This window comes from Salvelinus namaycush, chromosome 27 (genome assembly GCF_016432855.1).
Source record: "Salvelinus namaycush isolate Seneca chromosome 27, SaNama_1.0, whole genome shotgun sequence".
NCBI lineage: Eukaryota > Metazoa > Chordata > Actinopteri > Salmoniformes > Salmonidae > Salvelinus > Salvelinus namaycush.
The window spans coordinates 29,374,143-29,400,168 of NC_052333.1; the positions used below are offsets into that span (position 1 = coordinate 29,374,143).

Below are 26,026 nucleotides of genomic sequence, written 5' to 3' on the forward strand. Positions count from 1 at the left end.
AACGGTGAAATAGTTCCAATCGGTTTATTAAATCATTGCAAAATACAAGAGCGATCAAACAGTATTTTTACACAAAGTATTTTCTCTATTTCTGTTGGCATAAGTATACATTTTAAAATGTAAACATGGCAGCATAGATACATTTTATGTGCCTGTCGTTTACATGGGAGTGGGGATGAGCATTAGATAAGTCCATGTATGTTTAAATGAATAGTTCTTATTACCATGCCAGACTTTCTAGCATGTCGTTAATGGTGACAAAGAGAAAACAGAATAGGACGATGGAGGTGTGCTTTGATATCATGGTGAGAGGACACCACTATCATGGTGGACCAATAGCCAAGAAAGGAGAGAAGAGTTGGAAAGCAATGACGGGGAGTGAGGTTCAGATACAGATTGCAAAACAGACAAACACAGAGAACCATACCACAGGAATCAAACTGGAGAACAGAACACCAAATGAGATTGAGGGAAACTTGATGTACATGTTCGTGAGAGAAAAAGTGTTAAGGCGAAAGACAGAAGAGATGGAGACATGAAGATTGCAGGAGAAAATTGGCAAGAGCAAAATACATCCTTGAGATGGTATATCCCTTAGCAAGATGGCTTACTTTCCACATTAACATGTTCCAACATATGTCTGGGATTTCCGAGACTATAGAGGAGACCAATAGAGTGGTGTTAGACAAACACCAAATAGAAAAGGACAGAGCGTGTGGATCAAGGGTCTCTGGAGCTGGAGAGCCTAAAACAGCTGAAGGGCACATGTAACCAGGAGTCTCCAGCAAGCCCACAACAGTGGTGCAACAAGCAAGACCAGAGTACACCAGGAGAAAAAGCATTAGGGAGAATGAGTTGGGGCAAATAAAAATTGTCTCCGTCCACCAGAGGGCAGAGGAGGTGAGGAACAAGTGCATGGCTTCTATTAGCGCTAAAGAAAAGGATGGAGTGAGATCATGATCAAACTGCAGAAATACTACTCACCCAGAACAGAACATCTCCATTGCTTTCAAACAAAACCATCAAAGCATTTATGTTACACCTTGGTGCCCATTTTCTTATCAGTCCGGTTATGATGAAATATGCAGTTTTTACAGCCAAGTACTTTGGTGACAAAAAAAATGCATTTGGCAGTAATAGTTTAAATAATAAGGGTCATTATGAACATTCACTACAGTTCATGAGGAAATACAGCAGCATGGTGAGGGGCATTCCAGTTTAAGTACTGCATTTACTGTAATACGAAAAGGCAAACGGAAAAACAAACACCGATATTCATAAACAGAAAACAAAGAAGATCCTTTCACACAATAAAGGACTAGTTTGATTACATCAATGTGAAAAAATGTGATTTAGGCCACCATAAGCAAATGGTTGTCTATCAGTGAACAAACAGTAACTATCCTACAAAAAGTCAATCATATTGGCAACGGAATAGGTGCTGTAATTGCATTTTAACAAACAGTGAGTGCGCAGTTTTACTCTTTGTTGTTCAGCTCACTTCGTTTCCTTAATTTCTTTAAAATCCAGCAGATTAACAATGACGTTCTTTCAAACATGAAGTTTAATATTTCACAAAATAAAATCTCCTACGAATCTCCTCCTATGAAAATGGACCCTACAAAAAAGGCTATCTTGACCTTTTACTTGATGCTTGCCAGTGATTCATCACCCCAGTTCCATTACCATCTGGAGCCCTTCAGTGGTTTTTAAAAAGGTCATAAAAATACATTTGGTTAGAGTGATGTGAAGACAATAAAGTGAGGCACTTATATGGTATGGACTGTGAAAATTGGCTTTGCTAAAATAAATGTGAAAGCTAAGAGACAGATCAGCAGTTAGAATAATAGATAGGCAACTTAAGACTGACATGCTAGGAACCCAAGGCATTACGCACACTCAATGTAGAGGTATGTTTGTAATTATGCATCTGAAAAACAGGGTTGGTAGTGGTAATAACAGCATTTGTGACCAGTTTTTCAAATCATAGCGTAATTGCTTTTTCCTTGTTGACAAACAATCAATAAAGTTCAATGCATAATATACTGTACAGAAATTCCTCATCAAAAGAAAAATAAATATTGAAAATATATATTGCACAAGCTAGTTCAACTCTTGCCGTTTCAAATCCCCCCAAAAATAAAATGCCATCGAGGTAGCAGTTGACACGTGTTCCTTTGTTTCACAATCTTATAACATTGGTTTAAAGTCATCTCAAACTCATTTTCAACTCCTAGGCAAATTCATCTACAAAATCCATCCTATGAAAATAACTTGCCATCAAATGCAACTACTTTGTAATAAGCCTAATGGCTCATAATAAACTTTTGGAAGATCAGTTGGTGGAGCATGGCGCTTGCAACGCCAGCACAGTGGGTTCGATTACCGGGCCACCTGTATGTAAAATGTATGCACCCATGACTATGTCGCTTTGGATAAATGACATGTCTTATATTATGAAATAGAGAAGAAAGGTTTTCCAGAGTTAGAGATGAATTTAAAATCATGCTGATGATGCAGCTTGCAATTGACCCTGAAACGAGAAAGCTGGTTCGCATGCTGTTAAGAGTCTGTGGTGTTGGTGTGTGCTTCTTTTTTCTTGCTCTCATCCTCATCATCCCCTAGGAATAACAGGGGGAACATTCCGAGAATGCATCCGATTGTGACTCCAATGCCTTTTCCCTGCACACAACGGGAGAAAAATGCATGTCAAATGGGAAGTTCAACAGTTTGAGTTTTGTGCATGTTACTATTAAGGTTATTATAAATCTTTGAACATGGATCGCTAGTAACCCACCCATCCTCTAAATATCTCAACCTTGAGAGAAACCTCATAGCTGTGATCAATGTGACAAGAGTTTTTCTTCTGCTAGCTATCTAACTATACACCAGAGAACACCACCAGGAGAGAATCCGTGCTGTGATCAATGTGGGAAGAGTTTTTCTTCTGCTAGCTATCTAACTATACACCAGAGAACACACACAGGAGAGAATCCGTGCTGTGATCAATGTGGGAAGAGAAACCATCAGTTTCCCCTAACCAGATTAAGATTTTTAGTACAGGAGTAGACCAGCCCATAAAAGGTAATCATTTCTAAATCACTCACCATGTGGGAGCTAACCCTGGTCTGCCACATGTCCGCCTGCTTGGGGGTGAGGTCAGGAACCTGCATCCCTAGCCTGGAGGCTAGGACCTCCACGTATCCGGCAAGACTGCCCACAGAGACAATATAAGAAACACAGCTATGGTAGTCATGTAAAATTTGTATTACCATTCCATTTCAAGAAAATAAAAAAAATCAATCATACAGTATGTGGACACCCCTTCAAATTAGTGGATTCGGCTATTCCAGCCACACCCGTTGATGACAGGTGTATTTAAAAATATTTTAAAAATCGAGCACAGCCATGCAATCTCCATAGACAAACATTGACAGTAGAATGGCCCGTACTGAAGAGCTCAGTGACTTTCAACGTGGCACCGTCATAGGATGCCACCTTTCCAACAAGTAATTTCGTAACATTTCTGCCCTGTAGAGCTGCCCCAGTCAGTCAACTCTAAGTGCTGTTATTGTGAAGTGGAAATCTAGGGGCAACAATGGCTCAGCTGCAAAGTGGTAGGCCGCACAAGCTCACAGAATGGGTCCGCTGAGTGCTGAAACGCGTAAAAATTGTCTGTCCTCGGTTGCAACATTCACTACCATGTTTCAAACTGCCTCTGGAAGCAACGTCAGCACAATAACTGTTCTTCTGGAGCTTCATGAAATGGGTTTCCATGTCCGAGCAGCAGCACACAAGCCTAAGATCACCATGCGCAATGCCAAGCATCGGCTGGAGTGGTGTAAAGCTTGCTGCCATTGAACTCAGGAGCAGTGGGTACGCGTTCTCTGGAGTGATGAATCACGATTCACCATCTGGCAGTCCGACAAACTAATCTGGGTTTGGCGGATGCCAGGAGAACGCTACCTGCCCGAATGCATAGAGCCAACTGTAAAGTTTGGTGGAGGAGGAATAATGGTCTGGGGCTGTTTTTCATGGTTCGGGCTAGGCCCCTTAGTTCCAGTGAAGGGAAATCTTAATGCTACAGCCAAACCTTTCATACGATTCTGTGCTTCCACTTTGTGGCAACAGTTTGGGGAAGGCCCTTTCCTGTTTCAGCATGACAATGCCCCTGTCCACAAAGCGAAGTCCATACAGAAATGGTTTGTCGAGATCGGTGTGGAAGAACTTGACTGGCCTGCACAGAGCCCTGACCTCAACGCCATCGAACACCTTTGGGATGAATTGGAACGCAGACTGCGAGCCAGACCTCGTGGCTGAATGGAAGCAAGTCCCTGCAGCAATGTTCCAACATCTAGTGGAAAACCATCCCAGAAGAGTGGAGGCTGTTATAACAGTAAAGGGGGGACCAACTTAATATTAATGCCCATGAGTTTGAAATGAGATGTTCGACGAGCAGGTGTCCACATACGCTACCAAAAGTATGTCAAAATCATACCCGTCTACCCAGTAACTTGTGACCCCCACCCCTGAAATACTTGCAAGGCTTTGAAAGTTATAACTGACTAAATATTACACAGAATGGAGAAGTGGTTGGTGCTCTTACCCAAGTCCAGCCAGGTCTGACACTAGGTTCCCAAGAGCTGCAGCTGTAACAGAAGACAAATTAGATTTTACACAGTCTCTAAATACAACTGCTCCTGATGTTTGTTTAAACATGTAAACAACGCTGAACAGCTGTTGTGCCATGTTGATACCTTTTTCAAACGTTCAAAAAGGTCACTGTCTCTACAGTTTATAAATCGGATCAGTGTACTGAATTGTATTATTACTTCATTTCATAAGCAGTCAGTCACAATATGAACCAGGCCCAAGGAACTGCATAGATCCAACTGCTATAAACCCTGAAAGCCTCATGAAAACGCTGCTTGTGAATCGCACTGGGATGAGGAGCGACTGTAAATTGCATTGTGGATGTATGGTGGAACTTGGTAAATCATGGATGAGACAAGCCAATATCAAGCACAGTTCATTCAAGTAGATCGATGTATATTAAATATGTGCCAGCATTAGACAGCACTGATTATTAGGATTGGAATTGGCTAGCATGTGTTCTTGTTTTCAATGATCAAACTGTTCTTCATTGGACAGTGGTGATATTACAAAAATGATCCCCAAGGCACTAGAATGGTCCAGGGATTCTGGTCCACATACTAATGTTGCATCTAGTGATGGGGGGGAAGGGATATCATTTTTTACAATATACAAATATTGAAATATTATTTTTGCGCTAGTTTGCTGTACATGCACCAAAATTTCAGTATAGCTTGTTCTCCATCTTTTTAAGAGGTGCAATATGCAGAAATCGCGCCGCCATTTCCTGGTTACTAAAATTGTAGTACTTTGCCCAATTTCAGTTTAGTGTAGAGAATCATTGTACCATCTAAACCACTTGATTCTCTTCAATAACAACAAATATTGTATTTTCAGCTGGTGTACAAAACCAAAAGTAGAAATAGCACACATAGAACATATACCTCTTCTTAGACTTGATTTGGATGCAAATTATAGATCTATAACTCACATTTCTATGTGAATTTGGCCAATTCGCCCAAAAAGTTAAATATTGCAGCTTTCAAAATAGGGAGCTCTTATTTCCATGACTCATCAAAAGGTATTGTTTTCTCGTGGCTCTCTCATCCTTCTGCATCAGAAATTTGTTTGGAACGAATCGCAATCACAGTATCAAATCACAATACACATAGTATTGTGAGAATCGCAATACATAGACACCTAAGTATTGTGATAATATCGTATCGTATGGTCCTTGGCAAGTCCCAGCCCTAGTTGCATCCCTACATGGATTTTGTAGAAAGAAAGCTTAAGTGTACCAAAAAGTTTTTTGGGGAGCATTAGCAGAAAGTATCTCTAACCAACCAAAAGCCTTGCAAAAGCAGTTGTTTGGGACTGAGAAGACGTGCTCAGTGGCCAATCAATTAAACCAGATACATTTGCACTACTCATTCCTACACGAGAGAAACGTACAGTGCCTTCGGAAAGTATTCAGACCCCTTGGATTTTTTCCACATTTTGGTAGGTTATTCTAAAATTTATTAAATAATCCCCCCCTCGTCAAACACACAATACCGACAAAGCAAAAACACGATTTGACATTTTTGCTAATTTTTTTTTTTTTAAAGAAAGTAAACTGAAATATCACATTTACATAAGTATTCAGACCCTTTACTCAGTACTTTGTTGAAGCAACCTTTGGCAGCGATTACAGCCTCAAGTCTTCTTGGGTATATTGCTACAAGCTTGGCACACCTGTATTTGGGGAGTTTCTCCCATTATTCTCTGCAGATCCTCTCAAGCTCTGTCAGGTTGGATGGGGAGCGTTACTGTACAGCTATTTTCAGGTCTCTCCAGAGATGTTCGATTGGGTTCAAGTCCGGGCTCTGGCTGGGCCACTCACGCACATTCAGAGACTTGTCCCAAAGCCACTCCTGCATTGTCTTGGCTGTGTGCTTAGGGTCGTTGTCCTGTTGGAAGGTGAACCTTCGCCCCCAGTCGGAGGTCCTGAGCAGGTTTTCATCAAGGATATCTCTGTACTTTGCTCTGTTAATCTTTGCCTCGATCCTGACTAGTCTCCCAGTCCCTGCCGCTGAAAAACATCCCCACAGCAGGATGCTGCCACCACCATGCTTCACCGTAGGGATGGTGCCAGGTTTCCTCCAGAAGTGACACTTAGCATTCAGGCCAAAGAGTTCAAACTTGGTTTCATCAGACCAGAGAATTTTGTTTCTCATGGTCAGAGAGTCTTTAGGTGCCCTTTGGCAAACTCCAAGCGGGCTGTCGTGCCTTTTACTGAGGAGTGGCTTCCGTCTGGCATTGTATGTCCACTCGAAACAAAAGTATATAGCCTAAACAAAACCATCCCACAATTATTGGGAGGGGCTTTGTCTAATGTGAATAGCTGCAGTAACCATCAATGGAACAAGCAGGGAAAGTATGTTGGTGTAACTGGTGTCCAATAGACAAAGTATGTTATTTGAAGAGCTTCATAACAGGGACAGATGCCTACATGCTTCTAAAAACAGCCTACAAAATACCATCAGGCCCCATAGTGAGGGTAAAATGACTGCCATCTACTGCCACAGTGTGATTCAAGATGAGTAATACACAAGGCGGTGACAAAAACAAAAAAATTGACCATCATCACTTTCAAGACTGGATGGTAACCTAATATGTACTTTTGGTTTAGCTCTGAAATAAGGACAATATGCTGTATCTTTTGATGTGATCTCCAGAACACCAGTTAATCTAACCCATTGGGTAGAGGCTGGCTAGACTTTTGTTACATAGAAAAATATTTGACCCCTGTAAGGTTGAGAGGTATTCTGACCAATGTTTATTGAGGGAGCTACTGCCAAATTTGAACATTTCAGATCACAATTTAACAGTCTTACCTGCCATGGTCGATAATCCAAAGGTGACACCTATAGACAACTCAATCTGGGTTCCCTAAAAGTCAAGAAAGCAGAAATATTACGTGGACATTTGTTTCTTGGTGGGCTAGCAATCATGTTGACTTTCCCACCCAATTTATATTTGCAATGTTCCCTTTCATCCTCACAGTGGCCGAATACCCATACTAGTGTACTACATACTTAAACTGCATACTAATTTTGGTGTTTGATCTAATAGAATTCACTCGTCTCTTCTGATTTACATGTCTGCCAACAGCTGATAATCAGATAAATTGACTGGTTGTACCAAAATGAACAAATGGCGGGAGTCAACGCAATCGCACATGAGATGACGCAGTCAGAGTACTATTTTCAAAATGTCACATACTATGTCACTTTCTTTTTTTGCATACTATGTAGTACGCGAAGGGTATGGGTATTCAGACACGGCCAGTATCTAACGAAAACGTGAAATACAAAATACATTTTAAATGCTAGTTCAAACTAAACAATGAATACAGGTCAATTTAAACACCAGAAAAAGTCATACCACTTACTGCTGCAATCATGATGGCATTGTCCAGGAAGCCAAAACCAATAAAGGGGATCGCATTGTGTAGAAGCACTGCAAACAAGATAGTACCCCAATAAAAACAACAATTTTCTTATCATTTGCTGCTAAGATCAACTTGTCTTGGGAGTTAGGTCTCTGCACGTGAATATACATTTTCCCATTGAGTAATGGAATTTACTGGCAGCAGAACACACGTGTCACTAAGTGACTCACACATGCCTGCTTGTTTGTGCCTGTGTGTACTGTATGTTTATGGGGCAGTGTCCTATTGACATTGAGGAAAATCCAAATGTATTTACTGAAAGACAGCTTCCAGTCAATTTTTCAATGGCTGACATGAACATTTCCCCTCATTATACACTTTCTAATGTAAACTCAGCAAAAAAGAAACGTTCCTTTTTCAGGACCCTGTTTTTCAAAGATAATTCGTAAAAATCCAAATAACTTCACATATCTTCTTTGTAAAGGGTATAAACACTGTTTCCCATGCTTGTTCAATGAACCATAAACAATTAATGAACATGCACCTGTGGAACGGTCATTAAGACACTAACAGCTTACAGACGATAGGCAATTAAAGTCACAGTTATGAAAACTGAGGACACTAAAGAGGCCTTTCTACTGACTCTGAAAAACACCAAAAGAAAGATGCCCAGGGTCCCTGCTCATCTGCGTGAATGTGCCTTAAGCATGCTGCAAGGAGGCATGAGGACTGTAGATGTGGCCAGGGCAATAAATTGCAATATCCGTACTGTGAGATGCCTAAGACAGCGCTACAGGGAGACAGGACGGACAACTGATCGTCCTCGCAGTGGCAGACCACGTGTAACAACACCTGCACAGGATCGGTACATCTGAACAGCACAACTGCGGGACAGGTACAGGATGGCAACAATAACTGCCCAAGTTACACCAGGAACGCACAATCCCTCCATCAGTGCTTAGACTGTCTGCAATAGGCTGAGAGAGTCTGGACTGAGGGCTTGAAGGCCTGTTGTAAGGCAAGTCCTCACCAGACATCACCGGCAACAATGTCGCCTATGGGCACATACCCACCGTCGCTGGACCAGACAGAACTGGCAAAAAGTGCTCTTCACTGACGAGTCGCGGTTTTGCCTCACCAGGGGTGATGGTCTGATTTGCGTTTATCGACGAAGGAATGATCGTTACACCGAGGCCTGTACTCTGGAGCGGGATTAATTTGGAGGTGGAGGGTCCGTCATGGTCTGGGGCGGTGTGTCACAGCATCATCGGATTGAGCTTGTTGTTATTGCAGGCAATCTCAATGCTGTGCGTTACAGGGAAGACATCCTCCTCCCTCATGTGGTACCCTCCTGCAGGCTCATCCTGAAGAGCCCGGACCTCAATCCCATTGAGCACGTCTGGGACCTGTTGGATCGAAGGGTGAGGGCTAGGGCCATTCCCCCCAGACATGTCTGGGAACTTGCAGGTGCCTTGGTGGATGAGTGCGGTAACATCTCACAGCAAGAACTGGCAAATCTGGTGCAGTCCATGAGGAGATGCACTGCAGTACTTAATGCAGCTGGTGGCCACACCAGATACTGACTGTTACTTTTGATTTTGATCCCCCTTTGTTCAGGAACACATTATTCCATTTCTGTTAGTCACATGTCTGTAGAACTTGTTCAGTTTACATCTCAGTTGTTGTATCTTATGTTCATACAAATATTTACACATATTAAGTTTGCTGAAAATAAACGCACTTGACAGTGAGATGACGTTTCTTCTTTTGCTAAGTTTATTTTGTGGGTTCATTAAGAGAAATAGCACGGATATAGCTGCTGGGAAACAAAAGCTCACAAAACAAAAGGTCATAATTAATTATTTTTGAGAAACTGTTTTCAAAGGGGTATAATGTGACTACGGAAGCATAGACCCTTTTGATCCCACTGAGAACTTTTGAGCTATAAATCTCTATGGTATAAAGAAAATTACATTCATCATTTGAGAGACCGCTTTTATCTTACCGTATTTGATCTGAGCTTGAGTAAGCGGTGAAGCCTCTTGAGTCCCTGAAAGACAAGATCAAAAACAAAGATTCATATCTGCAAAATGATGTGCACTGGGGTAGAACTTTCAGATCCTGATCAACCCTCATGCTTTCTCTCCCAAAAAGTTTGGCACAGAGGTGTAGACTGCAAACTCTTCACCACAAATATAAACATGTTCACTGTATAATGCTGACTACTCAGCTCTGAGAGGCTCCATATTCTATAGTCTCGTGAGAAACAGATTCTTGGTAGGAAATTCATTGAGAACTAAAGGGGCATGTTCCAAGTGAATGTGTTCGTGTGTTTAAAAAGTCATAGGACTACTAGACAGTCAACTGTTTTGTGGGAGTGAATTCAGACAGACATGAAAGTCTCCCATTACAGTTATCAAACTACGTAGTCTCTCATTCATTGAGAAAGACTAACACACAAACCCCAGTGCTAAACAGATTCACACCTCTAACATGAATGCCGTTTGGAAAGGTCAAGGACCCTACCTTGAGACAAAGGGGCTGGGGTGCTATTTCTGGAAAGGTGAACCCAAGATTAAGGCGAGGTGACCGCCAGCTGACGAGGTTACTTTAATGAGAATGGAAATACTATTGACCGTCATGGAATACTAATTAATCAGAACAGCGGGTCAATCTGCTCATGAGTGCACAGCAGCTCATAGAAGAGAACAGGCTTTCAGTGTGGAGTGTAGAACCTCCCACTGAGGGAGAGTGTCACTATAAAACCCATAATAAACTCCTTGCTAGTGGCCGAGTAAACGAGTTGAGCAGGGGGCATGGTCAAAGTCTGTAGGTAACCCTAAGGCAACACACCGCCTTGCGGCACAAGGCCATGCAACACACCGCCTTGCGGCACAAGGCCATGCAACACAACGCCTTGCGGCACAAGGCCATGCAACACAACGCCTTGCGGCACAAGGCCATGCAACACAACGCCTTGCGGCACAAGGCCATGCAACACAACGCCTTGCGGCACAAGGCCATGCAACACAACGCCTTGCGGCACAAGGCCATGCAACACAACGCCTTGCGGCACAAGGCCATGCAACACAACGCCTTGCGGCACAAGGCCATGCAACACAACGCTACACAACAAAAGCTTATTTGTGCGATTTAATTTCTGTTGACTCAAGGAGGACACTTGGCTGATGGGAAAATATCAATAAACTTCTAGATGACAAAATTGATATCTGTGCAATCTGCAGCCAGTAGACTTCAGGCAAATGTTCAATGAGAAATAGCATAAGGCTACATATTTGTCATCGGTCACGCCAATGTCCAACCCCTCCCGCTATATTACCCTTCTAAACAATAACGGTCACAGCAGGCAGCAGCAGTGCTGATGAGTCATTTCCCTCAGAGCTTAGCTGAAGTGGTGCATGTGAAACTACCTAATTACAGAAGTGTCTACTCCTGCTGTCTGTGGCAATAGTCACCACCATCTGCCCGCTGTCACAGTTCTGAGGAACTGGCACTCCAACACATTAGAAAGGTTTAACAGGGGAAGTGCAGGACTACCTGCTGCTAGGACGGAATTGGAGAGGAGATGTGTTCGTCTTTAGTCTGCTATTCTTTTGAGGGACAATTAATTCTCCCCAATTAAAGTAGTGGATGTAAATATTTCCCAAATTAAAATTGGAGCGGAACAGGGAAATGTGCCAATATGTGTTGTTTCCCAGTGACAAAGTTAGGGCAGTGCACTCATTTTACAATCTCTATGGAATCTAACTACTATCTTGCTCAGACAACCTAAGGACTGTAACAATATAAAAAATAAAATCATCACTTTATACCAACCACACAAGAAAATCAAAATGCTCACCAAAGAGCTCTGAAAAGAAGAAACCCATTTAATAAATCTCTCTCTAGAGTCTAAGCCATTTCTAAGTCGGCGGCAGGGGGGGGTTGTTTTAAGATAGTCATCATTTAGCTATTCTATTTTAAGACTCCTTAAGGTACCAAAAAAATCTATGGATGAAACGTTGAGTTTAGACCACAGAAACGTTTTAAAAAAAAATCTAAAATATAAAGAAAGTTTGTTGTGAAGTGTCTATCTTATATCTGAGAGATAAGAAAGATCACCTATTTAACCTCTTATTTTAGCCTCTAAACTACTTCCATATTTACTTCCATTCATTTAAAAAAAATTTTTTTTTTACTTAGGCTTCTCTAGGCTACCTGCAGCTGTGGTTGTTATCAGTAAGCTACAGTTGATCAGACTGAAGCACAGACTAATTGTGCACATTGACAAATCATGAGGCAATTTATTTAAAAAAATTTGGTAGTGGGCTTGGGCTTCCATATAAAACAGCTTGTCGCAGTGCATTCACTTACACCCACGTTTTCAGTTGCAATTTGCTTTTAGCACATGTAATGATTTGCATGATATTGATTTTAAAAAATGAAGCCTGGTTTGTTGTAAAGTAGGCCTACTGTACTTTATATGCATATGAGAGGTTTAAAAATCGTTAATTTTAGATAGGCTAACGTTACTTGATGAAGACATGCAGTTAGCAACTCTACATTTGTCTTGAAGCTAAAATGTAATGACTGTAGCCTACAGACAAGAAAATAAACACTGTCTCCACATGCTTGTAAATTGTCATATGGTTTGGTTGCATTATTCAATAGTGTAAAATGTTTTAGAAGAAAAGTTTGTCATTGTTGAATAGTTTGTGCTTACTGACTACTGTGATATTTAAGGTCAATTTGAGCTGCGGACCAAGAGTGTCGCATCGCCAGCCACAACGAAAGGTAAGGATGTAATGTGAATTGAAAAGTAGAAATCCTTTTTGCCACTCCACTCCTCAGACTCTCCTTCATATCTCGTAGTGGGAATAGGGCCTTAAGGTTTGGTTCACAGGATTAACATTTTAAATAGCCCATTACTGAAATGCCACAGTGCCCCTTGACATTCAGGGCAATTTCTGTGTTGAACTCTGTTTAGGCCGATGTTGTAATCACAAGCCTCACAACTAGGGACAAACAAGAATGTGAAAAAAGAAAAGTTATCTGAATCACTAAACTGACTCTCCTGGGGATTTCATGTTGAACACAGAGTAACATGGAACAAGGCAGCAGCATTGGATTGTCATGCCAGCCGACAATGTGGCAACAGTATGGACAAACTTGAGTAAAGTCAGTGTTTCCCCTATATTCATTTAGCGCAGCGCACTGCTGCTGCTAAATCATTGCCGGAACAACAAAAATATTTCTGCAGAGAAGAGTTTAAGATCAGAGTGACAAGTTACAACAACATATATCTTTGTCACCAACCTTGGCTTTATACCGATTCAAACAACACACTCAAACTCATAGTAGTAGAAGAAAATGTGCTCTCAGACACATGTTGCACCCTCTAACTATCTCCATGAACCAACCCTATTAATAGATGTACAGTATGTAGTAATTGTTAGCTAAGTTACAGTAACGTTAGCAAAACATTTTTGGGGTTAATATAGAATTGGCTGGTGATGTCATTGAGAGCAGGAGATAAAATGAAAAAGAAATAAATAAAAACAGGAAAACCCCAGCCCGTGTTCTTAGGGGAAACACTGAAGGTACACAAAGCAGGCAAGGGAAATGTTGGCAGTCCGTCCGTGAGAAAAACACACATTGTTGTACCCTGTAACCCCACTTCTCCTTCAGGTGTCTCACTCTGGCCACGCAACTGGCTTGTGCAGCTGGACACCTCAGAGTCTGGAGGGGGAAAAAAGGGGGATACGGGGCACATAAAGAGAAGAGTTGGGCATGGCTGTGTGTGTAAAGGTAGTTTCACTGGGACTTCTATGGAAAAAGGGCTTCATCTACTGAAAGCTGAAGTACATTGTCACACTCCTCAATTCCTCAAACATTTAATAATAAGCTATGAGGTACGGTATGTACTGGATGTCAAAAGTTAACTCGCCTGACTGGGTGGCTTTTATAATTTCAGTTCAAACAGCAAGAGAAAATGCTCCTCATAATGCATTGACATTGGATGTACAATTAAAGAAGATAAACGCCTAGGTCTATCTCGTGAACCCTCTACAATTTTACTATAAAAATGAAACTATAATGAGCACCAGTGCAAAACATTAGGCTCTTCTCATTAGCCACTGCACTCATTCACATATAGAGTGAACACGTCTGGGAAAAGAAGAACCTGAATTGCATGATGGTTGTCCATTTAAAGCTCTGAATGTATGACCAAGGAGGCATCAGGGCTAATAGTGCTTAACTGATTTCCTGGGTATTTACCAGAGGCTGGCATAACAGGGACATGGTGGAGGGAGCCCATCTGTCAGAGGCCTGCTCCAAGAGAGACCAGCTGGCATGAGGGAGGGTCAGGAATGAGCTCTGGAAAAGGTCACTGTACTTCAAGCTTACATATTTCTCCCGGGGTTAAAGTCAAGGATTTTGATTTATTAGGATCCACATTAGCTGACGCCAATGGCGACAGCTAGTCGTACTGGGGTCCGACACATTACAAAAAATACATTACAGACAGAAGACTTTACAATTTACATACATAAACATGTAGTGTGTGTGCGCATCTATGAGATACACACAACAAGAAGGTCACTGTTTTTTAAAAACCAGGTTTGCTGTTCCCTTGCGCTATTTAAGATGGGAGTTCCATGCACTCATGTCTCTGTATAATACTGTACGTTTCCTTGAATTTGTTCTGGACCTGGGGACTGTGAAAAGACTCAGGTGGCATGTCTGGTCGGGTAAGTGTGCGTGTGTCAGTGTTGTGTGTAAGTTGACTATGCAAACAATTGGGAATTTCCAACACAATAATGTTTCTTATAAAAACAAGTGATACAGTCAGTCTTTCCTCAACTCTTAGCCAATGAAGAGCAAGACGTGACGCTCTGTTCTGGGCCAGCCGCAGCTTGACTTTCTTTGCAGCACTTGACCATATGACTTAACAATAATCAAGATTAGATAAAACTAAAGCATGCAGGACTTGCTCTGTGCGGTGTCAAAAAAGCAGAGCATATTTATTACGGACAAACCTCTCCCTATCTTTACAACATTGAATCTATAGGTTGACTATGACAGTTTACAAGGGATGCACGATATAAAAAAATATTAAAATAAATAAATAAATAAATAAACATATCGGAATCGACCGATATTAGCTAAAAATTATAATATCGGTATCGGCCCGGTGTCTAGTTTAAAGCGTATGTTAATAACCGATGTCAAAGCTAACGTGCATACCTATATAACGTAGGTACATGACGTAATGGCGTCAAGTAAAATGTTGCGCTACACGTGCAACACAGAATTCCTAACCTAGCCCACAATGTCTGCTGTGTGGATCGAGCAGTCAACAAGTCGAGCAGTCATTTGAAAGAGTAAGAAAATTTCAGCGAGACAACTCAAAGGCGAAATCCATTAATGCCAAGATAATGGAATTCATTGCCCTTGACAATCAACCGTTCTCTGTCAAGGGTGATTTTGGCAACTACACACTACCAAGAGTGCTATTTTTCAGATGTTGCCCTACCGGAGTTACACAGTAATGGCGCCACTGCTATTAGCTTCACGACATACTATGGAACGCCGTTTGGGTGTCAAAAATAGATAAGTCAAATAACACTATTTGACGAGTTAAATAAGCTTTTAATTTGACACGTCAAATAACCCAGTTCTATTATAGAATTTTGTGTGTTCTGAATTTGCACGTGCAAGCCAAGCACCACCACTACTATCAGTAGCACTGTCAAAGTTGTACAAAAAAGTCTGCAAACAAGCAAACACCGGCCACGAACGATGTGATTACAATACAGCGTTAGTAATAAAGCATTATTTGTTTGACAGCAACTTCTGGGGTATCTAGCTAGCTTTAGCTTGGTACCTAGCTTGCACCAATACAACCAGCCTGAAAACAATGACCAGTAGAGAAACTGCAGTAATTTTCATTATTCTTAGCAACGATTTAGGAATCCTCATGAGTAACTATTAGCTAGGTTGCCTATTGAAATTGAACTTCAGTTCATGAAAATAAATAGCTAGCCAGCTACTTAACCCTGTTGCCCAAAGCTAACGTTATAAGCAGCCAGATAGCTTCATCTGGCTAGTGAGGCTCGACCGGACCGGGTTATATGTTGTGAAGCTAGCCACAATAAGTATTAGGCACAATAGTGGAATTTGCGGTTTGCCTTTGAAATAAAAGTACCTCTTTGAAAGTGATGCAGAAGGTTACAATTGGTGGAATCATGCCATATTTAGACTAGATAATGTTAAACAAGGTTGGAATGTGAAGCAATGAAATGGGGTATCAGTCTACTCGGTGACACCCACAGAACACAACTGTGAAGAGTTTATGCAAATATTAGCGTTGTAGCTCTTATCGCGGGACTGTGACTGTGTGAAATCACCTCCCCAGTCAACCTATTGTGTGAATTGACATTCATATTGCACTGTACAGCTTTCCCTAAGGATTGGGGATCAATGAAATGGGGTATCACTCTACTCAACTCTACTCAATTTTCCAAATGTCCTCCTCAGAGTTATCAGACTCCAAAACATCCACGCAGTATTGTTTTTCCTTGGGAATAGTGTTCAATACACATAGGTTGACAATAAATGTGGCTCAATTCACAGTTGTTTCAGAGTCCCGCAATAAGAGCTACGACGTTAATGTTCTCTGGGTATCACCGAGTAGACTGATACCCCATGTCATTGATCCACAATCCATAGGTAAGGCTGTACAGTGAAATAAGTATGCAAAGCAATTCTAAAGTATAATACATCCAGTGTGATTTCAACAGATTGTCAAATTAATATAACATTTTATATAACATTCCAACCTCGCTTAGCATGATCTATTCAATTATGGCAAAATTATACTATTTGTATTAATTTGCATCACTGTCAATTACACACTTTTATTTTGAAGGCTAACCGCAAAGTCCACTATTGTGGCTAGCGTCACATTGATGGGTCCGACCACCATTAATCAAATAAGAACTGTCTTATAAATTAGGGTTAGCTAGCTAACTATAGCTACTGAAACAGATTGACGTTTTGCTATGTTTTTGGGGATGAACATTGTTTGCATCCATGAGCTAGCTAGCTTTTTTTATGACCAGCACTGTAGGTGCGCGATACAACTTTACCAGTATCATAGCATACATATCGATGAATTGTTGTGACATATGAAATACGAGTGAGTGTAATCAATGTGTAATAACGTAAAAAATGAATGAACGCATTCAATTATTATGTGACGTGCAGTCGTATTCAGGTCCTGACGTGTCGAATAGTGTTATTTGACGTGTCGAATAGTGTTATTTGACGTGTATCCTTTTTGACACACCAAGACCCCAACGGCGTTCCAAAGTATGAGAAATCCGGGTTGAGAATGAAACGACTGAATAAAATGAACAACGAAACAGCACAGCAAGTAAGTGAAAGAAATAGGTTTTGATTATGTTTTACTGGTAATGGGGACATACGTAAATGCCAACAAAATAACTTTTTGGTCAGTGTGGTGTGTGTGTAACCTTTATTTAACTAGGCAAGTCAGTTAAGAACAAATTATTATATACAATGACGGCCTACCCCGGCCAAACCACATACGATGCTGGGCCAATTGTGTGCCGCCCTATGGGACTCCCAATCACGGCTGGATGTGATGCAGCCTGGATTCGAACCAGGGACTGCAGTGACGCCTCTTGCACTGAGATGCAGTGCTTGAGACCGCTGCGTCCATGTGTGTGTGTTAACTATTTAACTTCTTGTGAATAGGGGGGCGCTGTTTTCACTTTGGAAAAAAATCGTGCCCAAATTAAACAGCCTCGTACTCTGTTCTAGATCATACAATATGCATATTATTATTACTATTGGATAGAAAACACTCTGAAGTTTCTAAAACTGTTTGAATTATATCTGTGAGTAAAACAGAACTCATTTGGCAGCAAACTTCCATACAGGAAGTGAAAAATCTGAAAACGAGGCTCTGTTTCAGGGCCTGCCTATTCAACTGGCTTTTATTTATCAATATGTATGCACTTCATACCCCTTCCACTAGATGTCAACAAGCAGTGGAAGGTTGAATGGGGTGTCTAGCTTGATCTGAGGCCGAATAAGAGCTTTTGGAGTGGCAGGTCCGGTATTTTGTTTGTTTTCGACGGCGCGCTGGGGACCTCGACATTGTCTTCTGAAAAGCGTTCGGTATACACGGCGAATTGCTCCGGCTCTGATTTTATTTGATACATATGAGAAAAACATCATAAAGTAGGATTTTTCAACCGAGTTTGATCAGTTTATTCAACGTTTATTGGAACTTTTGGAATTTTCCGTTCTTTGCACCAAGAGATGGGCATGTTCGCGCCACAATGCTAGCCAAAGTTGCTAATTCGACAGAAGAAATGGACATTCTAAAACCAAACAACGATTTATTCTGGAAATAGGACTCCTTGCACAACATTCTGATGGAAGCTCAGCAAAAGTAAGACACAATTTATGATTATATTTCGTATTTTTGTGTAATATGTTGACTCCAACTCGGCGGAGAATAGGTGAGCGCTGTCTCACAATAATGCATTTTGTATGTTGTAGTAAAGTTATTTTTAAAAATCTAACACAGCGGTTGCATTAAGAACCAGTGTATCTTTCATTTGCTGTACAACATGTATTTTTTAGTAAAGTTTATGATGAGTTCTTTGATTAGATGACTGTCCAAAATATCTCCGGAGATTTTGGTGAATTGTTGCTACGTATTCACAATGTATAACCACGATTTGCAGCTCTAAATATGCACATTTTCGAACAAAACATAAATGTATTGTATAACATGATGTTATAAGACTGTCATCTGATGAAGTTGTTCAAGGTTAGTGATTAATTTTATCTCTATTTTGTCGGTTTTGTGAAAGCTATTTTGGCGGGGAGTAAATGGCATTGTGTGTTTGGCTATTGTAGTGAGCTAATAGAAATATATATTGTGTTTTCGCTGTAAAACACTTTAAAAAAATCTGAATTATTGGCTGGATTCACAAGATGTTTATATTTCATTTGCTGTACACCATGTATTTTTCATAAATGTTTTATGATGAGTATTTATGTATTTCACGTTGCTCTCTGTAATTATTCTGGCTGCTTTGGTGCTATTTGTGATGGTGGTTGCAATGTAAAACCAGGATTTGTAGCTATAAATATGCACATTTTCAAACAAAACATAAATGTATTTTATAACATGATGTTATAAGACTGTCATCTGATGAAGTTGTTCAAGGTTAGTGATTAATTTTATCTCTATTTGTGGGTTTTGTGAAAGCTACCTATGCGGTGGAAACATGGTGAAAATATGCCGTTGTGTGTTTGGCTATTGTGGTTAGCTAATATAAATACATATTGTGTTTTCGCTGTAAAACATTTTAAAAATCGGAAATGATGGCTGGATTCACAAGATGTTTATCTTTCATTTGCTGTATTGGACTTGTGATTTCATGAAAATTATATTATATCCCTGTCCCGTTAGGCTAGGCTAGTCAGCTTTTTTGACGAGGATGCTCCCGGATCCGGGATGGGTATTAAGTAAATTAACTGTACTAGAATGCTTAAAGGGTTGATTTTAAAAAATAAAAATAAAAAATGTTTGTTTATAAAAAAAAAATTATTAGTATCGTTTTTTTGGGCAAGGAAAATATTGGTATCGGCCAAAAATGTCATATCGGTGCATCACTAAGTAAACCCAAGCAATTTAGTCTCCTCAACTTGTTCAAAAGCCACACCATTCATTACCAGATTCAGCTGAGGTCTAGAACTTAGGGAATTATTTTTACCAAATACAATGCACTTAGTTTTAGAGAGGAGAGGAAATGTGTAGGACCATGAGAAGTTGTACTATTCACAGGACCAGGATTCCAGCTATATACTTAGGGGAACAATTTACCTCCAGTGATGGATCTACAAATCAGTCAGTGCTAAGAGCATGCCATTCTAATAAGAGACTGAACAGATCAGCTTAAAACTTTGAGTCTAGAACTCCGTTAAGATAAAATACAACATTAGGCTTTTATAATTGAGTGTCCGCTACAAAAAAATGTAATGGGCTTCAGCTATATGGCCCAAATCATCCAACATTGAGAATGCACTGCTTTGGTGAAAATCTTAGCTTGTAGTTTATAACAGTTATTGAAATAGGTTATTCAGGCTATAGGAAAGGAATAGGCCACTTGGCATTGCCCTGCTGTGGGCTGCGCGGTCAGCTCTTTAATGCGTGCTGCCAGTCAAGTTGAAATCGTCTGTCACATCACGATAGCGGTCAATCATCTTCGATATCCGATACTATCGTAATGTCGCCCAACCCTACTGTACAAAACTCTACAAGGATGAATGGAACAAGAAGTCCCCACCAGGGAGTTACATGGTATGGCAGTCATACATGAGCCATAGGCTACATTGTCAAGTCTGATTTCATCCCCGAAGTAGGCCTATTGCTAATGAGTATGATGCGGCATACTTTGGAATGAGAAGACATTCAGCTGCAGAGAGACGCCATAGCATATTATGGTACTCCAAATTAGAGGTCGACCGATTAATCGGAATGGCCGATTAATTAGGGCCGATTTCAAGTTTTCATAACAATCGGAAATCGGTAATCTTGGACGTCGATTTTGCCGATTTCAAAAAACATTTATATATATATATATATATTTTTTTACACCTTTATTTAACTAGGCAAGTCAGTTAAGAACACATTCTTATTTTCAATGACGGCCTAGGAACGGTGGGTTAACTGCCTTGTTCAGGGGCAGAATGACAGATTTTTACCTTGTCAGCTCGGGGATTTGAACTTGCAACCTTACGGTTAACTAGTCCAACGCTCTAACCACCTGCCTCACGAGGAGCCCGCCTCTTATGCGAATGCAGTCAGAAGCCAAGGTAAGTGGCTAGCTAGCATTAAACTTATCTTATAAAAAACAATCAATCAATCATAATCACTAGTTATAACTACACATGGTTGATGATATTACTAGTTTATCTTGCGTGTCCTGCGTTGCATATAATCGATGCAGTGCGCATTCGCGAAAAAGGACTGTCGTTGCTCCAACGTGTACCTAACCATAAACATCAATGCCTTTCTTAAAATCAATACACAGAAGTATATATTTTTAAACCTGCATATTTAGCTAAAAGAAATCCAGGTTAGCAGGCAATATTAACCAGGTGAAATTGTGTCACTTCTCTTGCGTTCATTGCACGCAGAGTCAGGGTATATGCAACAGTTTGGGCCGCCTGGCTCATTGCGAACTAATTTGCCAGAATTTTACGTAATTATGACATAACATTGAAGGTTGTGCAATGTAACAGGAATATTTAGACTGATGGATGCCACCCGTTAGATAAAATACGGAACTGTTCCGTATTTCACTGAAAGAATAAATGCTTAGTTTCCGGATTCAACCATATTAATGACCTAAGGCTTGTATTTCTGTGTGTTATTATGTTAGAATTAAGTCTATGATTTGATAGAGCAGTCTGACTGAGCGATGGTGAGCACCAGCAGGCTCGTAAGCATTCATTCAAACAGCACTTTCGTGCATTTTGCCAGCAGCTCTGCTGTTTATGAATTCAAGCCTATCAACTCCCGAGATTAGGCTGGTGTAACCGATGTGAAATGGCTAGCTAGTTAGCGGGGTGCGCGCTAATAGCGTTTCAAACGTCACTCGCTCTGAGACTTGGAGTAGTTGTTCCCCTTGCTCTGCATGGGTAAAGCTGCTTCGAGGGTGGCTGTTGTCAATGTGTACCTGGTTCGAGCCCAGGTAGGAGCAAGGAGAGGGACGGAAGCTATACTGTTACACTGGCAATACTAAAGTGCCTATAAGAACATCCAATAGTCAAAGGTATATGAAATACAAATGGTAGAGAGAGAAATAGTCCTATAATAACTACAACCTAAAACTTCTTACCTGGGAATATTTAAGACTCATGTTAAAAGGAACCACCAGCTTTCATATGTTATCATGTTCTGAGCAAGGAACTTAAAAACGTTAGATTTCTTACATGGCACATATTGCACTTTTACTTTCTTCTCCAACACTTTGTTTTTGCATTATTTAAACCAAATTGAACATGTTTCATTATTTATTTGAGGCTAAATTGATTTTATTGATGTATTATATTAAGTTAAAATAAGTGTTCATTCAGTATTGGTGTAATTGTCATGATTACAAATAAATAAATAAAAATAGTCTGATTAATCGGTATCGGCTTTTTTTGTCCTCCAATAATCGGTATCGGCGTTGAAAAATCGGTCGACCTCTACTCCAAATGCCTTCAGATACCACTGCAGCACCAAATACACAAAATGGCATAAGCATTTGGTAAGGTTGTGCAATGAACATGCACTGCATGGCAGCCATAGTGGAAGTAACCATCCCTTCCGGTTTACTTCCGTATCATGTCCCCCCAATCTTTTGAATGGGCTTTACGATTGTATCAAAGACAATGCAGTATGAAAATAGGCAAAAACTTTCGATGTCATGGTGACATTGGCTAGCTAAGCTCACGCGCAGATAAACGGTCTGACGCCAAACTGCACATGTGCAGGCAGTCAAATCAAAGCCAATCATTCAATATAAAGTTGTTTTGGACAAAAATGAAAACATGTCAGTTTATCACTTTCACAAGGTTTGATCAATAACATCTTCAACTAGGCTAATTAAAAAGGTCCAATAAGGCCGTTTTTAATATCAATTGCAATTTCTCAAACAAGAATGTTGTTAGGACTGTCTAGGAGTGGTCTGAGTGGGGAGGGGAAAACTGAAAACTAGCTGTTGTTGGCAGAGGGGAACTCTTTCTTATTGGTCTAATCTATTAACTAATGTATCGCCTGGTGATGTCACCAGGCAGTCCAACACTACATCTCACCAAAACAGGCTGAAATTTCAGACTGTCTTTTCAAACATCTCTTACACTAAAAAAGGCATTATCATAATTTTCACTGTATTATTCCAAACTCAGCATGGAAATATATATACAAAACACAAGAAAATCTCGTTTTTGACTGCACTGGGGCTTTAAGACATTGTCTCAAATCGAGGTTGTGCCTTTAGAATGAGAAAATAAAGAAATAAGGAAGAATTTTTCACTTCTCTCAGACTTCTCAAACCTCAAACTCCGGCCGTGTCTGTTTCACAAGCATTCCTCGCAATGTTTGGCCTCTGGGTTTAGAAACTCTGATTCTATCATCAAATGAGTGAAAACGCATTTCATTTCATATACACAGACACATTACCAAAAGTATGTGGACACCTGCTCGTTGAACATCTCATTTCAAAATCATGGGAATTAATATTGAGTTGGTCCCCCTTTGCTGCTATAACAGCCTCCCAGCCTCTTCTGGGAAGGCTTTACACTAGATGTTGGAACATTGCTGCGGGGACTGGCTTCCATTTAGCCACAAGAGCATTAGTGAGGTTCGGCACTGATGTTGGGCGATTAGGCCAGGCTCGCAGTCGGCGTTCCAATTCATCCAAAAGGTGTGCGGGCCAGTCAAGTTCTTCCACACCAATCAACAAACAATTTCTGTGTGGACCTCGCTTTGTGCTGAAACAGAAAAAGGCCCTTCCCCAAACTGTTGCCACAAAATTGCAAGCACAGAATCGTCGAGAATGTCATTGTATGCTGTAGCATTAAGACTTCCCTTCACTGAAACTAAGGGGCCTAGCCCAAACCATGAAAAACAGCTGCAGACAATTTTTCCTACTACACCAAACTTTACAGTTAGCACTATACATTGGGGCAGGTAGTCTTCTCCTGGCATCTGCCAAACCCAGATTTGACTGTCGGACTGCCAGCTAGCGAAGCATGATTTATCACTCAAGAGAACGTGTTTCCACTGCTCCAGAGTCCAATGGCAGCGAGCTTTACACCACTCCAGCAGACGCTTGGCATTGCACATGGTGATCTTAGGCTTGTGTGTGGTTGGTCGGCCATGGAAACCCATTTCATTAAGTTTCAGACAAACAGTTCTCATGCTGACGTTGCTTCCAGAGACAATTTGGAACTCGGTAGTAAGTGTTGCAACCAAGGACAGACGATTTGTACACACTACGCACTTCAGCCCCGTTCTGTGAGCTTGTGTGGTCTACCACGTCACGGCTTAGCCGTTGTTGCTTCTAAACGTTTTCACTTCACATAAACAGCACTTAGTTGACCGGGGCAGCTCTAACAGTGCAGAAATGTGACGAACTGACTTGTTGGTGCCACGTTGAAAGTAACTGAGCTCTTCAGTAAGGCCATTCTACTCCCAATGTTTGTCAATGGAGATTGCATGGCTATGTGCTCGATTTTATACACATGTAAGCAACGGGTGTGGCTGAAAAAGTCAAATCCAATCATTCTAAGTGTTGTCAACATACTTGTGCGTGTGTGTATGTATGTATATATATAATATACATATTTATTTTTTATGTGTTAGTGGATGAATTTACTTCTGTCACCTGACTTTTATGAAGTTTTTGCACTTGAAGACCACTGCACTACGTTTTTCCCTATTGAAGGCCATTCAAAAAGGCTACAAAAGTTAAACTACAAAGCTGAGGGACACTTTCACACCGTATTAGGAACTTCAGGATTTAAAAAAAAAAACACCCATAGTTGTGCAGGTCAAACACAAGTTTAAAAAAAATGAAATTAACGAAATGGTAGCCTGTCAGTTGATTTGACAACAGCAATTACTTTATCCTAATAGTGACTATTGAAAATAGAAAAATACAGATGACAAATGTATGACTGAAATGTTGCCCAGAATATCCCAATTGATAAAAGTGGAGGACACTGTTCCCACCACGATAGCGACTAACTTGGGGTGGGAAGTTTCAACATTCCTGACATCACTGTAAGAATAGGAAACACAAAGTCACCCTACCTGCAGAGGGAGTGAGGGAAGGAATGTCAATCATTATAAAAATGGGAGAGGAACTTACTTGCAAGATCTGTTTTTATCTTACCTTGAGCTATAGCTATGGATTCAAAGCTCTGCAGTTCTTTCAGCAAGCATGTTCTTTCTTTGGGGTGAAGGCTGTAGATGAATTCTTTCGCTCTTTTTGGAGAGTTTAGGGGTTCCCGCGGCTCGTTGCGTCCGAGCGTTCCCATCCAACAACTTTGCAAGTGGGACACCTTCAAAACCTTTCTGACCGTGACACTTTCCAGCACTGCTCTTGTTGAGATGGTGGGTCGTAGAGCTATCTGAAGACAAAGCTTGAACATTGTGGCAAAATAGGGCAAATATGCTCGTACAAAAAAAAAAAATTTCAAATAAAATGGCTAGGTTCTTTACCAGTTTAACGCTCAACGGCACTGCCTACCAGATAATTCAGCACGCTAACTAACGTTAACTAAGGTGTTCGCTGTAGTAACGTTAGTAGCTAATATTGCAAGTGTTAGAGTAATGAGAGCTGTCAAAGTAGCGAACCCACACTAGTACGCTAGCAAGTAAAGCTAAGCTAGGTAACGTTAAGTATTATTGCCAAGTTGCAACGTTACCTTGTAGCTAATGCCCAACATGTAACATTTAAGTCCTCTCTCCTCTTCTATTATTTGGGAAGACTGGTTTTATGTAACGTTTGCTAGCAACTACAGTCGACTCCTGTTACATTTCTGCAATAATACATTAACATTACTAAATGTGTCTGGCAAGACAGAGCAGTTCACGAAAGGAAAACACAGTAGCTAGCTAACGTTAATTGCACAAAACCGCGCGTGATCTGACATGCCTGCTACTATTGTGGCGTTAGCGGGTCCTCTTTCTTTTTGGTTTGAGAAATAAGCAATTTCATTGCAAACGTCCGTGCAATTCATCAGAAAGTATTGATATGGACCCAAAAAATAGAGCTCAACGTCATAAACTGTCGTCGACTGGAAGCGTTCCTCGATTACTTCCACTTGCGACCAATGTAGTTTTTTTTTTCTCCCAAAGACATTATGGTTTCTCTCGTGTTTTTCCTCAATCTT

General features: G+C 40.7%; 1 protein-coding gene across 1 annotated transcript; it reads right to left on the reverse strand.

The window, feature by feature from the left end:
- Positions 1-26,026, reverse strand: tmem65 (transmembrane protein 65). Its single transcript, XM_038966733.1, has 7 exons — positions 25,024-26,026; positions 10,032-10,076; positions 8,027-8,094; positions 7,470-7,524; positions 4,607-4,649; positions 3,108-3,213; positions 1-2,682 (listed from the first exon to the last, which is right to left on the reverse strand). The coding sequence occupies exons 1-7, from the start codon at positions 25,280-25,282 to the stop codon at positions 2,563-2,565; spliced, it is 696 nt and encodes a 231-aa protein (XP_038822661.1). The 5' UTR covers positions 25,283-26,026; the 3' UTR covers positions 1-2,562.